At 40.7% G+C, this 15,870-nt stretch overlaps 2 protein-coding genes across 2 annotated transcripts in view; both read left to right on the top strand.

Moving 5' to 3' along the window:
* The window catches only part of LOC140359387 (complement C1q-like protein 2), a 249,498-nt gene that overhangs the window by 79,663 nt on the left and 153,965 nt on the right, over positions 1–15,870 (top strand). The gene's annotated exons all lie outside the window — the stretch shown is intronic.
* LOC140359386 (contactin-associated protein-like 5) overlaps positions 1–15,870 on the top strand; it is a 170,950-nt gene that overhangs the window by 79,511 nt on the left and 75,569 nt on the right. The window contains exons 5-7 of the mRNA XM_072444287.1: positions 6,171–6,374; positions 10,024–10,352; positions 13,276–13,573. Coding sequence (XP_072300388.1) covers positions 6,171–6,374; positions 10,024–10,352; positions 13,276–13,573 — 831 coding nt within the window. The remainder of the gene's footprint in view (positions 1–6,170; positions 6,375–10,023; positions 10,353–13,275; positions 13,574–15,870) is intronic.

Below are 15,870 nucleotides of genomic sequence, written 5' to 3'. Positions count from 1 at the left end.
AATCCAGTGACCAGACTGATGTCGATCTCTATTAAATATACAGAGAGAGCAAGAGTAGTAAGTAAGAGTAACTGTAAGAGTGACTGACAGGACATAACAGCTTACGAATAATGCTAATTCTAATATAATGTTAATGGAAGGACAAAACCTTAAATATTGCACACAAGCTATTTTCAAAGAATAGCCACAAAAATTAAAAAAATCTTCATATTGGCAACATGAAGCTTTTATCATTTGTAACGCTTTTTCACCAAAAATGCCTACTGTTTATTGCCATTTCAACACATTCGTGACGAGCACGTAGTTAGCATCAGGTTGTTTTTCCCCTCACTGCTCCCTCTAGTTGTTTGCTATTTCAGCACAAACTGACTTGGTTTTGAATCGCACCAGTATTTCCTCAGTGTTTACTATTCCACTTGAACTGGTTCACATTTCTGCCAAAGCTGTAACTGGACTTATTTGGAAATTCAGGCAACATTTCAGAACCCTGAGTTTATCTGAGTTAGATGTGCCCTGCATGTGGATAAAGTCTGATATCAAACTTTTAAAATATTGATCGCCTTAGTGTTATTACCCCTTCAGTTTCTCTGTATCTGTGGGCCTGCTCTTGCACAGCCTCTGCAGATTTAAATGTGCTGCTGTGCTAATGTTACGACACAAAACTAATGACCACAAAAACAGAAATTCACTCTCAAATTATGCTTTATGAACTATAGATGTAGTAACTCTGTCCAGGTTAATAAATAAACTTCAGTGATCCACATTTTTAATGATTTGAGCACATTCCTGGTTGGTATTACTCGTTTGAGTCGTTACTGTACATAAACTGTAATACACTGCTCATAGTTCCGACCTCCAAGGATAAATAGTTCTGGTGCTGCTGTGGAACGCATAAGTCAGCCGTTTTTCAGAACCAGCACTCACAACGGGAAGAGAAACCAGAACCAGCACTCACAACGGGAAGAGGAACCAGAACCAGCACTCACAACGGGAAGAGGAACCAGAACCAGCACTCACAACGGGAAGAGGAACCAGAACCAGCACTCACAACGGGAAGAGAAACCAGAACCAGCACTCACAATAGGAAGAGGAACCAGAACCAGCACTCACAACAGGAAGAGAAACCAGAACCAGCACTCACAACGGGAAGAGGAACCAGAACCAGCACTCACAACAGGAAGAGAAACCAGAACCAGCACTCACAATAGGAAGAGAAACCAGAACCAGTACTCACAACGGGAAGAGCAACCAGAACCAGCACTCACAACGGGAAGAGCAACCAGAACCAGCACTCACAACGGGAAGAGGAACCAGAACAAGCACTCACAATGGGAAATGGGGAGAGGAACCAGAACCAGCACTCACAACGGGAAGAGGAACCAGAACCAGTACTCACAACGGGAAGAGCAACCAGAACCAGCACTCACAACGGGAAGAGCAACCAGAACCAGCACTCACAACGGGAAGAGGAACCAGAACAAGCACTCACAATGGGAAATGGGGAGAGGAACCAGAACCAGCACTCACAACGGGAAGAGGAACCAGAACAACCACTCACAATGGGAAGAGCAACCAAAACCAGCACTCACAATGGGGAGAGGAACCAGAACCAGCACTCACAATGGGAAGAGGAACCAGAACCAGCACTCACAACGGGAAGAGGAACCAGAACAAGCACTCGCAATGGGAAGAGGAACCAGAACCAGCACTCACAACGGGAAGAGGAACCAGAACAAGCACTCGCAATGGGAAGAGGAACCAGAACCAGCACTCGCAATAGGAAGAGGAACCAGAACTCACAATGGGAAGAGGAATCAGAACGAGCACTTGCAATGGGGAGAGGAACCAGAACCAGCATTCACAATGGGAAGAGGAACCAGAACTCTTTCTCAAGCAAAAATAATGTTACACTGAACAATATTTCTCAAGGAGTAAACGAATAATGTCTGAACCACTCTGAGAAGTTTCTCAAGTGAATATATGAGTACTTTTACCTCTGGTATTTGACCCATCTTTCGCTAAAAATGTGGAAAGGAGCTGTGGGTGACCGCAGGGAAGCGCCTATGGACCTGAGGTTTTGAGTGCGTAGTTGGAGGATATGCCTGTTTTTTAAGCCTAGAGGAAACCTTCCAAAACACAGGAAAAACATTCAAGGTTCCCACAGCGATCCAAATTGGTCAAATAATACAAAATTTAATGATTTGTATGAATAAGAGCTCTGCCAATGCTTCTAAACAGTTTTCCCCCTCGGGCTTGTGTTAACAGTTGCTGAAATTGGTGCTCGTTTAATCATATTTTATGTTAATTAACCAAAACCTTTTTCATTAAAATTTATTCTTGCCTGTGGCCTTTATTAGAGAGAGACAGTAAAGCATGGAAAGGATTAACCAACAAACCACACAATGTTTTCTTCCCATTTTTTGTTTTTGTAGACATTGTAGGCGATGCACAATTTAGCACTCCCCTCTTAGTGACAGGCCTGGGGTTTGGGCGACAGAAACCGATGTGTCAAAGTGATTATAAATAGAAAAGTGTCCAATCTATCCCAGTTCCAGCTTGTGTGTCTGAAGTTGTGTAAAGCAGTGAATAGTTGTGGTCAGAGAGTTGGTTCTATCAGCCCCAGGGCAGCAGTGGCAACTTTTCTTTATTTATTTAAAGGTTTTTTGACTTGTAGGCTTTATTCATGAGTCCGAAGTAACGTCCTACACTTGTTGCTACTGCCATCTTGAGGACGACAGCCACATGCGCACTGTGGGCTCTGCCAACAAAATGTCTCAAAACAAAGGATTTATCTTCTGTAACCATCTGTGACCATGTTTTTCCAGAAGGGAGGGACCAGTGGACTTACACTGCAGACTGAGGCTGAGCTGTTTGTTTTAAGTTGTTAGCAGCTGGTTAAGATTAGTTTACATATTATTGTGTTGCTACATTAGCCTACAGTTTTGAACGGCTTGATTTCCATCCGTCCGGGTCTTATATTTTTGGATCTTACACAAAGTCCGTGCTCTTGAAAGCCCTGAAGGCTTTTCCGGTGCAGAAGGCTTGTGGACGAGGAAGAGCTGATGTAAATGTTCAGAAAAGTTTGTTGTAGCGACTCGCGCTGTAGATACGGATCAAAGCCCAGAACTTCTGTCTTCTTGAAGTATCAACCTTTTTCATTTTCAGTTTTATGTGCTATTTTTCATAACTCGTCTTATAAGACAGAGTAGTGTGAAATGGGGATGAGAGGAAGGACATTCAATAAAATGTCAAAGCCAGATTTGAACTCACAACACTTGACGTGGAGTCTGGTATGCTATAAGTGTCTAGTGTCGGTGTAATCCCTCATCCCTATAAGTGTCTAGCATAATGTTAGATTCAAGAAGTCATTGCTAATGTAAGTGATCTACTCTAAACGCTGCTACATGTAATATTGTTTTGTAATACTGTAAGTCTAAGGCTCTGGTGTTACTCTTGTGTGGTCGACTGGTTGTATGTTGCTAAAACAGCCCTGATGTGTTGTTTGAAGGCCTTTAGAATGCAGGCGTTCTGTTTACAACTCTGGAAGGGTCTATATTAACTAGAACTGCAAATAACGACCATTTTATGAATCAATTATAGTCTGGCATTTTCTCTTTCGATTAATCGATAAGATGTTTCGCAAAAAAAGCAAAAGCCAATTGATGAAAAGATCTTTACTAAGTTTGACCCAGAGAAAGTGAAGCCGTTTAAGCATCATGGTACAAAAGAGTATTTTCATCAAATATACAAAATTTACACATTTTCCGCATCATTTGTCACCATTATGTAATTGTGGCTGAATTTGAGTCTAAATAATCTGAATAACCTCTTTTCCCAGCTCGTGGCTTGTTTTGGAAGCAGTTAGCGATTATTTGATTACTAAATTGAAATTAGGCTGCAGAGCCGCGGCGCGGTCAAATGGCCCAGCAGTTTCAGGAACCGCGGCACTGCCATGTAGCCTCATGGCTAACCCTAACCCTAACCCTGACCCTAACCTTAACCCGGTGCGGTCTAAAACGCTGCGGTCAAATAGCGCAGCAGTTTCAGGAGCCGCGGCAAAAAATAACATGTCAGTTTCGGCCGCGCGCCGCGGCTCTGTAGACACTCCCTTGAAATGAATACGCTTTCAGAAAAACGGGGTCCATAGTCTTGTAACACACCAGTGGTGGAAAGTAAAATATAAAAGTACACCAGATACTTTTTGCTTTTACTTCACTACATTTGACAGCAGAAACTGTACTCCACTACCTGTTTTTATTTTTTTTTAATACTGTAATGGCTGAGAAATCCCAGCTTTGAGCAAACAAAATTATGTTCTAAAAATGACCAGAATAATTGACAGTGTCGACAGTTTGCTGCAATGTCCCTCATTGTCTGATCCCCATTTCACGCTGTACTGTCCAGTCTAATAAAGCCTACGGGCCAAAGAAAAAAAAGGCAAAATGGCCAGGAAAATTGCTTCTAACGACCAATTAGCCGCACACTTCTTTATCGAGATGACAATTTAAAACTTGTACTTTACTTGACCTGTTAAGACACTCTGTTCGGGACGGTTTCAGGTTCTGCTCCTATTCAATCCAATAGAAAAAATATATTTGTTAAGCTAAAGAGGCATTCCATATAATGGCAAATAATGTTTATTGCATTCATTCCATGCCACAGTGTAACTCAAAAGAGCAAAACATTAAAAAAATTAGCACGAAAATGTCCAATCATGTGTTAGCTCATATGTGTCAAACTCCGCCCCTCCCCCACAGGGCTCTGCTGCACTTTAAGCACTTTTGAGCAGAAGTTTAGTGGTGTGTCAGTTCAGGTGTGCAGATAACATACACAGACGTGGAAATGTTAGTTGGTACATTTAAAAGTTTTCATAGATCTTGAGAAGTTTATTTTGTTATAAAGTCAAATGTTTATCTCTGTGTAGAACTGTAGATCAACTCTGAAGTTGTACTGCACATAAACTGAAGCACAGTATTGGTGAAATTACACTTGTTTTTCTAAATACATTTCAGTTTATGAGAACAAACGTTTTGTAATTTTTTTTATTGATCAAGTAATTGCTTCAAAACAGCGTAGGCTATATAAAGCTATTTATTTCTTATATTTTTAATAGTTTTATGTTTTTCGTTATGTTCGGCCCGCGACCCAGCCTGAGCGTCGAAATTCGGCCCGCGGCCCAAATGAGTTTGACACCCCTGTGTTAGATGGTCCAGGTCCAGATCCAGATTTCAAGAACAAAAACGGATTTAATAAACACAAACATGATTTGTTTTCGTAAAAAAAAAAAAAGCAATTTATGATAAACTGCTTTTTCCAATAAGTACATTAGCTTTGCCTGTGCACCACATGAATTGCTTCAATGCATATCACCCAAAACATACAATTTATATACAGGTAATTTGGAAATACTCTTTTGATACTTGTTTTAAATACAATTAAAAGACACTAGGCATGTTTTGCTGCTGTATCTATACTTTTATCTATACTTGAAAATGGAGTACTTATTCCACCACTGATGATGACATTGTATCCAAGCTGTGATTGAGCTCCTTATACAGATATTTAGCACTGCATGTAGACTGCTCCTTCACCTGGAGTGTTCAAGTGGACAGTCTGTGCTCTCGGTTCCAACAGCGGTCATATTTTCTGCACCTTCTGAGGCTGTATGGTGTCAGCTCAAAGCTGCTGTTTCAGTTTTACCAGGCAGTGCCTGGTCAGCTACAGCATAACAGCCTGGTACGGGAATCTTTCTGTGCAGCTGAAAACATGACCCTTACACCAAATACACACATTAATATCATGGGAATGAAACAACACCAATCTGTGAGCTGTCTGTACGAGGAGTCTGTGCAAAGGATAGTGTCACTTGTCCTCCCTTGTCCTCCACTTCGAGTATGACCTTCTGCCCTCAGAGAAGCATTATTACGTCCCCCAGTGCAGACTCAACTGCTACAGGAATTATTTTTTTCCTACATTTATAAGGCTTCTAAACCAGCCTGGGAACTGTAGCACTGCCTTGTCAGTTGTGTTTGGCTGTGATTGTGATTGTATGATTTGTATTGTGTGGTTTTTAACTGAAGGAACTACAGCACGAGTCCACGACAAATTTCCCCAAGGGCACAATAAAGTATATTGTTTTGTACTAAACACTCTGTTCTTATCCTTTGCAGAATCCGATGTGGCAGACTTCGACGGGCGCAGCGCTCTATTGTACCGGTTCAACCAGAAGTCCATGTCCACAGTGAAGGACGTCATCTCGCTGCGCTTCAAGAGTCGACAGGCAGAGGGCGTCCTGCTGCACGGAGAGGGCCAGAGAGGGGACTACATCACCCTGGAGCTGCACCGTGGCAAGCTGGCACTCTACCTCAACCTAGGTCAGTACAACAGTGGAGGACCATGAAACAAATGCTATTCAGGGCTTGATTGTAGACATGGTGACACTGATGATATCATAAAAATGCCCTGTGATGGTTTGGAGAGTATTATGGTTATTATTATGGTGGTTCAATGTGTTTCTGTTTACAGCAATTCTATGTTCAAACAAGTGTTGTCACGATACTGAAATTTCAAACTCAATTTTGATACTAAGGAAAAGCCCCAATACAGATTTTGATGTAAAATGTTTCTAAAAGCATTGTCCAATACTAGTTTTGTTATATGTAGATCAAGACCATTCTAAAACTATTCAGGAAAGGTCCAATGAGTTTTAATTATCATCTGGGCAGGGTTGATTTACTGTAGATACTTTTGAAAACCCCAGTTCAAAGATATAACTTTAGGCAAAATTGATTTCAAATATAACAATTCACAATTCTTGTAGAAAAACTGAAACTGGAAACTCCTTCTCTGAGTCTCATAAAACACTGGTAACTTCACTGGTACAGATCAGGTGTAGGGTACTTTTGGAGGTATTGTTTCAAAACTGATACTCGACACTAATTTAAGTCTAATTCTATGTGTGAAGGTATTTAAATATATGTACGAAAAAAGGGTACAAACAGATGATCAGTCCAAAGTTGCTGTTGAAATGACCCTAACATGTTTCAAAGGGATGTCTGACCTTAAAATGTACATGTGTTAATTTGTGTCAATATTTGCATAGTATTATCAAAACACAAATTTGTACTATTGAGTCCCTATTGATATATTGATACCAATACTGATACTCCCATCCCTAATCCGGAGATCTTCACATAAAGTTTCACAAATCATTGACAGATCCATTCTGAGCATTTCTGCTTGAAATTACAGATCATTACAACTGTGTGGCTACATTAGCATGTCGGGAAGAGCTAGCTTTTGTTTATAACCTTGTGGTAATTCCTCCTGTTGCCAGTAGATGGAGTGGCCACACCAAATCTTGATGAGGGAACACCTAATTTATAGAAAGTCATGTGTACAAAATAATACAGATGGTAGTGTGGTGTAATCCCTCATTCGTCCAACATTGTTCCAATGTAGAAAAACATTCAGTTGTAGTCTTCTGGACACTATTTTCGATGCTCATCCAAGAGTTATTTTCAATCCAGTAATAATAAAACATAAATAAATAAATAATGCATACTATGTGTCCTTTAGATGTCACGTCAACATTTGGCTTTCAATATAAAACTGATATTAGAGCCTGACCTAATACAATTTATGAAGGTTTATGTAGAAAATCCTTGTAGCCATTTATGTTACTGAATTATATATTTCTCAGTATTTACTGTTAATTTGCCATCTCAAATTACTTTGCATTTTAATATAATCTGCAGAGGTTGAGTCCTATATAATTAGCCTCATTTTGTAATTGCTAAATAATGATGACATTTTCAGTCCAGGCCCACATTAGCAAATCAATCCACAAGATGGAATTAAGGCATTAATTGCAGTTCAATTCAGTTCAAAGCAGAAAATAAGACCATCTTTTCAAATTGACAAAATGTATAAGCCAAAATGAGGTCAGATACATATACAGCAGTATAGTGGGAATCCTGGGAACATCGTGTAGGGGCTTAATTAAAGTAATGTAAGAGGAGGAACATGTGTTTTTATTGCCAAGGAAATGGAAACATTTTCTTTAAATGGGGCATATTGTGTAAAGCAATTTGGTTATTTTGAGCTTCTACTATATTGTTTGCACATGAAAACAGATCCGATTCAATTAAAGCTCCTAAGCATTATAAACAAAAGGTGGATTGTCCCAGATTTTCAAAATAAGAATCTGCCGTTGTCAGTGAACAGAATTCACAGGAACTTGCTTTGGAATTAAGGTGCAACACAGAACAATAATTATAATATTAGAAAAATATGCATAATAGTTAAAGTGTTAGCCGGTCCTCCTCCCTCCTGTAGGCAGACTCATCCCGGTCCGAGATGAGCCAGATGAGGGTGGTGTCATCCGCAAACTTGATCAGTTTTACGGAATCAGGGCTGGAGGTGCAGCAGTTTGTGTACATGGAGAAGAGCAGAGGAGAAAGTACACAGCCCTGTGGATCTCCTTTGCTGATGGGAGTCAGCTTCTCTACACATAGTCTAAGGACGGTGCAGCAGCTTTTTGGGGGTTAGAGTTCTGAAATAGCCTGTTCAGTTTAGCTGCATGCAACTGAAAGGCTGCTTTCCCATGTTTAGTCCTGACTCTGGCACCAGCAAGAGGCCGGTCCTTGAGTTCCATGTTTAGTCCTGCCTCTGGCACCAGCAGGAGGCCTGTTCATATGGCACTAACATGTCCAAGATGTACTTTGGTGCTAGGCCATGGAGAGACTTGTACACAAGCAAAGCTGCTTTAAAGTCTATTCTCTGAGCCACAGGAGCCAGTGCAGAGACCTGAGAATAGGACTAATGTGATCATACTTCCTGGTTCTAGTCAGGACCCGAGCAGCAGAGTTCTGGATGTACTGCAGCTGTTTTACAGCTCGTTTGGAGAGGCCAGTGAGCAGGCTGTTACAGTGGTCTAACCATCTTACTTCAATCTTGTCTGAGTTTAGCAAGGGGAAGTTGTTTTGCATCCATACTCTTATGTTTTGAATGCAGTGACGTGAATCCACTGGTCCATATTATTATTATTTTTTTGGCCCGTATGCTTTATTATACAGGAAAGTGCAGCATGAAATGAGAATGAGACTGGGGAATGACATGCAGCAAATAGCAAATTGTTGAGCTGTGGCCTCCCAAACACAGTAGTGACACCGGTTGTCCAAAACCCTGCCTCGCCCACAGTCATCATCCACATGATCTGCACCTGTGCAATAATGAATTTTAACACACGAATCAGCACAACAAATAAGGAGTTTGCGTCTTTATTTCTCATCCTCACTCTCTCTCTCTCACTATTGCTCACTTACTAAGTGCAAGCTCAGGCTGAGAGCCAGACTTGGAAGAAGGCAGACACAGGTAAATCAGCTCACACAGATAAATCAATAGGTGACAGTAGACTGTGTTCTCTATATATCAAGCTACAAAATGCTGTGTGTTTTAGTAGAATCCGACTCATATTCATGCCCCACAATAGAATGAAAATGTCTTCACCCGCCCTGCCCCAACCCACGGGTGTCACAATACAACCTGCACATCACTACCACATGGCAGACATATGTGCTTTCCACATGAGCGGCACCACTGGTCCAAGTTCATCTGCCATCAGTGACAAATAGATCAGAAGAGAGTCATCTGCATATGTGCTATTTGTGGACCCACCACTGGGTATCATCTGGCCTAATGGCAGCATGTAGAGATTAAATAGAATAGAGGGGTCCCAGAATTGACCTTTGGAGAAACCCACTGGTCAAAGACAATCCTTCATCAATCCCAACAAAGTACTTTTCCTTTAGATAGGACTTCAACCAATTTTGGGCAGTACCAGTAATGCTCACCCAGTATATAGTCTCAATAAAATGATATATATTATTACAGATTTACATAGAGCATGCATTTATTTCACATTTAGAGTTAATGCTTGATGTGCAAATATTGCCCCTTGGGGATGAATAAACTTGTTTGATTGGTTATGTTCTAACTATTTTATTTTCTGTCTCCCAACAGATGACACCCGGTTGCGGTTCAGTAGCGGGCGAGTAGCGGTCACCGTGGGCAGTCTGTTAGATGACCAGCACTGGCACACGGTGGTGATGGAGCGCTTCAACAAACAGGTGAATCTGACTGTAGACACGCACAGCCAGCACTTCACCACCAGGGGCCAGGGCGATTCGCTGGAGGTGGACTACGAGCTGAGTTTTGGCGGGATCCCTCTGCCGGGTAAACCAGGAACTTTTCTACGTAAGAACTTCCACGGCTGCATCGAAAACCTGTACTACAACGGCATCAACATCATCGACCTGGCCAAGAGACGCAAGCCTCAGATTTACTCTGTGGTAAGAATGAAGAGTATTTTCTAAGTATAAGAGTAACTCGTGAACAATAATAGGACTTGGAAGTGTGCAAATAAATGATTGAATGCTATCATGGCATCTTGAAAATATACAGGAAAGATCTATGAAACGAGCCCAATCAAACAAGAAGGCACGTTTTTTTGTTTTGTTTTTCAAGCAATAAAAATAAATATAGATGGATAGATAGATTGATAAGCTGTGGGACAAACTCTCGATCAGAACATTTAGTGCCTTTGTAAAGGCGCTGTACCTGAAGTTTATTGTCTTAAAAATTTGAAAAACCAAACTATCTTCAAATCTTTGCAGCCGTCCACATGTATTTACCTAAAGACTAGTTAATAGTCCTCCTTCAAGCCCTAATCAGTCACATGCTCATGCAGAGCTGAACCATTCAAGCTTCTGTAAAGCTAATCAGGGTCCAGGAGTGATGTGGAAATTAAACAGTTTTATTTTGCATTTATATAATTATTAGCACAATTAACAATTATCACTTTAGGCTCATGTGCAAACATGTCTGTGCCAAACCTCAGGAGTTCTAAGCATTATTAAATAGGTTTTCCACAGTCTGTGTGGGACAATCAATCACAGCCATTGTAATCCACGGCACCTTGATGCGCTGTGACTTTTGCACATAAGACCACGTCAATGACACGTCCACGGCACGGCAAAAGCCGCAAGATTTCTGGTTGACTGCATTTATTACATCAAAAAACAAATTAGGTAAAGTCCCTTTAAGGATAAACTTAGGGATCTACCTAATCAAAATGAAGGCTGAATAAAGAAAAATATATATATTTTGAAGATCAAGTATCCTTTTGTTACGTTGGTGCCTGGATTTGCAACATATTTGGCTTTGGCTTTTAGACCATGTAGCAGTGGTGTGTGGTCAGGGAAATCAAGGCAAGCAGTGATTGGCCAATAAAATCTAAAATTACTGCGTTTCACAACTATATTCAAATTGGTCCGAAATATATCAAAATAAGCCCGTTTTCTCCTGACTTCTGCTGCTGAAGCTTGGTTTCAAGTCATGGTGTCTTTTAGTGGCCTCTACAGGTCGCTGGGCAGTATTGCGCAGGAACCTTGTTTCTTCTTCTCTCGCCTGTTTTCATTTTGTGACCGTGTTCAGAGGCCTGTTCATGGTTCGCGCTTTTTTAGTTTTTAGAACCAGAGCGGACTGCAGCTTATTTTAGATGTCTGCACATGTGCTCTGAGGACAACAGCCTCAAACCCATGGATCTGAGTTCCAACCACACTGACTAAACCTGTGCAGAGGAGAAGTGAAGCAACAGCAGTGCCAAGCTGACTTGAACACTATCTTGTAGCTAAAGCTCGGTTCATTTTTCTAATGATTAGACGTCATTTAACAACATAGAAGTTAGCCTATTTAATACTTTTTACAGTTAAGGACGTTTGGCTCAGTAGAATAGGCTTTTGCTCTTCGCACGGGAGACTTGAGTTCAAAAGTCAGTTCTTTTTTTCAGTTTGCGTGCAAATAAACACTGATGAACACCTCAAGTCTTCTTGCCCATCCATAAAATCACTGCATGCAACTGTCATGTAGTGATTAGTGATAAGTACTATGCACATAACCCTAAAGCTCATGGGCCTCTCTACATTCAAAGTGGCATTTGACTGGTGTACTGAGTATGGGATTGAGATAAACAAGTGGAACATACATCAAGCTGAACATATATCAAACAGTCTCTTCACCATCAGACAATCTCAGCACTGATCATAACTACCGTGTTTGAAGCTAAATTGGTCTAATTCTTGATGATGATTTTAGAGCTTACAGCCTCTAGTTGATTAGCCATCTGCCTAAATGACTCACTTTTATAATAAAAATCTGCTGTGAAGCCAGCTGTCATCAAATATTTGAGTGCAATCCTTTTACAAATGGTTACTAGTATTACATAATCCATTTGTGGAGTTTAGCAACAGAATACATTTGTTCATGGTTCACTTAAAGGCGCACTATGTAACTTTTCTGGCTGAGGATCTGGCACTTGAAGATATCAGTGCTCTGGCTGGAATGTTCCATAGTATGGCATTAAACTCCATCTCAGTGTGTTTTTAACTGGTTAGTGAGGAGGGTTATTAAAACAATTAAGAATAATTACTGTTATAGTGATATTGTTTACAATATTTGAATCATTTTTGACACAATCATTTCAGTTTTGTCTCTCAAAATAAAACCTTAGAGACAAAATCAAGACAACATCAACATTAAGCCTAATTTAGACTGAATCAGGAAAACCATGAATAAAAATAATTCATTGTTGCAATAAAGATGATTGTGTTAGCCAATATTACGATATTGATACTTAAGTTTAGTTTAATTTAATCTTTATTTGAGACATGTAAAAGACAAAGATGTTCCACACCAGAAACACATTCAACAACAAGATCATTTCCACATTCTGACCCACACACACTCACACAGCCACACATCTCATCCAGGAGTATACATGGCCTACTATTTTAGCTTTGCACTATTAAAACAGTTACATATTTACATGTTACACACACATTTCCGCTGCATGTTATATGCCATAAAACAGTCAACAACAGGGCGCTACATTAGGCCCATTATAAGAGGCAGGATGTCTAATTGTTATTGCTGTTTGATTGTTGAATAGTAGTAATAGTTTGTTTGACATTTTAGTTCAATATGAAGATTGTTCCGCTCCTTTATTGCATCATAGCAGAAGGCTGTTTGTGCAAATGTAGTTTTACAGCACACAGAGTCCTTACTGTCATCCCATAGTTTTCCATAGATCTGACCTGTCAGCTGCTTGTCTCCATGGAGATAGACAGGTTTAATGTCAGCCTGTGGCACATTCCAGGCATGATGGCAATAACATTAGTAATCGTGTATTTTCTCCTTTCTTCTCTCTGACTCCAGGGCAACGTGACATTCTCGTGCTCGCGGCCTCAGCTTGTGTCCTGTTCGTTCCTGAGCTCCAGTAGCAGTTACCTGTCACTGCCCGCCCCGGCCCCTTCCTCACCCTCGTCCTCACCCTCGTCCTCCTCCTCCATGGGGGGGTTCTCGGTCCGATTCCAGTTCAGGACGTGGAACCAGGAGGGCCTGCTGCTGGGGGCACGTCTCAGCCCGGAGCCTCACCGACTGGAGCTGAGCATCAGTAACAGCAGACTGGTGCTGAGCCTGCACAGCGCGGGACACAAGGCTCAGGCCACAGCAGGTAGGACGGGGACGGACACAGAATATACTGTACTGCTGCTGAATCTTTACAGCAAAAAAAAAAAAGCATGAGAATTGAGTTTTTTTTAAAGCTTTTAACCATGTTCTAACATTGTTCCCTCATCAAAAACATACCTGGAGTAGCATTTAGCTTCACATGCTAGTTTGAGTCCTGGCTAGAAAGACCCCCCATAAATCTTGGCGGTTTGATGCATTTCTTCATGGTCTGAGGTTATTGTAACTGTGAATTGTTTTGTTTTGTTTAAAGTGTTAAAATGTCCAATGACTGTACCTCTGATGCCCTCTTGGGACAACAAACCCTTGCAGTTTCTAAAGTCACTCCTGACAATTCTTCATGTGGGTTTTGTTATTTCTATGGGAATTCAGGATCCAATTCCCTGTATTTTGGCCCTGTCCCAATACTCGCACTTGCACGCTTCATATGCACGTTCACAATGCAAATGAAAATGATTAATCAGGAGGGTTTGAGGTGGTGCCAACCCATTGACCACATTTAGGTGCAATGAAATGACCACTGCTCCTGTCAGGTGGCACCAGCGGCACTGGTTGAAGGATGGGTCAAATGCAGAGGACAAATTTCCCTACGGGGACAATAAAAGCAAATCAAATCTAGGTGAGGTTAAAGCCTAACTACTTTTAAGTTGAAATGTCTGATGTTGTGAGGCATAGGCATGACCTCCTCTTCTAAAGTGTTGTTCTGGTTCTGGTTGATTCATCGGCAAACACCAAATGGATATCACGCCGATTAGAGAAAAGATGGTTCATGATGTTATAGTTTTGCCAGCCAATCATGAGATCACATAAATATCATCAAATAAACAGGTTATATACTTATGAACCGGCTTGTATGTGATGAAACGGTCGATTCTACGTAACTCCTGAAAGCATGGGTTGGCCAAGTGATCGCGTTGTAGCAAATATAGATAATTTCACACCTCCTTTCCTTTACGACACAGTTCTGATCTGTTGTTAAGTGTTATTCAGTATTTTGAGCTATAAAACTGCTGAAATTGCCATACTGTGGACCCTTTACCCGAAAAGTTATAGTGCACCTTTAAGGATATTGAATCTACTTATCCATCCATTCTGTCCATAATTCATTGTCTTTTCATCCATAAATTTGGTTTAACTTAATATGTACAACCAATCATCTTTAAAATCCATTCATCTTTTCATCCATACATTCTCCTTTTCATCAACTATTCTCCCATTAAACATCCATCCACCATTTGCCTGTTAATTCATCCATCATTATTTTCACTCTATCTTCTGTCCATCCAATAATTCTTTTTGTCCATCGTATTTATCCATCCGTCTTTCCATATATCAATTCTTCCAACTTCCCATTGAACCTTTTCTTCCAGTCTGATGGAGCAATGTGTAAGGTCAGAGGTACTGTTTGGTGTTTTAAAACTGAAATCAGAACATTCTTCCATCTATCCCATCTGTCCATCTGATCCTCTCACCTTTCCGTCAATCCTTCCATCCATCCTTCTTCTTTCTATCCCTTCACCCATGTTTTCCTTCCATCCTCCCACATGATTGTCTTTCCATTCATTCATCCGCCCTTCCTTCTTCCTGGGGTTGTGCTGATACCACATTGTACTATCCTATCCGATAACCCCTAACCCTAGGACATATACCAATAGTTTGCTTAAATATTGACTACCAGTCCTGTGTGGATAAAAACAACAGTGAGGCAGAGGAAAAGTCTGTAAAGTTCGACTCCTCCACGAAGCAAACTATTTCTGACAGAAAACACAAGCTCTCCCAGTTTGTATTTTGTAGCGATTGGACCATTATTGACTTAAATAATTGTGCTTAAGTTTGTGTCTCGTTGTGTGGGAACTTGTGTCCCACCCCTACGTCTCACATGTATATGCTTAGACATAATAGTTGGTGTTTAGTCAAAGTAAATGCTTCTATCCATCCATTTATCTCTCTATTTATCCAATTTATTTATTCATCCTTTTCTGATCCATCTCACCATCCATCGCTCCAAATTTCCATTAATCTATCCTTCCTTCTATCCACTCTTCAAACATTTCAAGATCTACAATCATCAGACAGAGAAACCACTCGCACTACCTGCTCGCTCTAGCAAAAAACACCTCCTCGAATTTCTATTACCTCTGTATCATCTTTTAAAAGACCTTCTGTCTGCACCCGGCAATTATCCTGCTAAAACCACACGCTTAGACCGACTTAGATCATTCTGATGGAGTCTGGTGTTGGATGAGTGGCGACAGTCGCTGTTTCAAATCTGAATTATTAGGA

Source organism: Eucyclogobius newberryi, unplaced genomic scaffold (genome assembly GCF_026437365.1).
Source record: "Eucyclogobius newberryi isolate DKJ021-1_F unplaced genomic scaffold, fEucNew1.0.hap1 SCAF_14, whole genome shotgun sequence".
NCBI classification, from domain to species: domain Eukaryota; kingdom Metazoa; phylum Chordata; class Actinopteri; order Gobiiformes; family Gobiidae; genus Eucyclogobius; species Eucyclogobius newberryi.
This window is presented reverse-complemented; position numbering and strand designations above follow the sequence as displayed.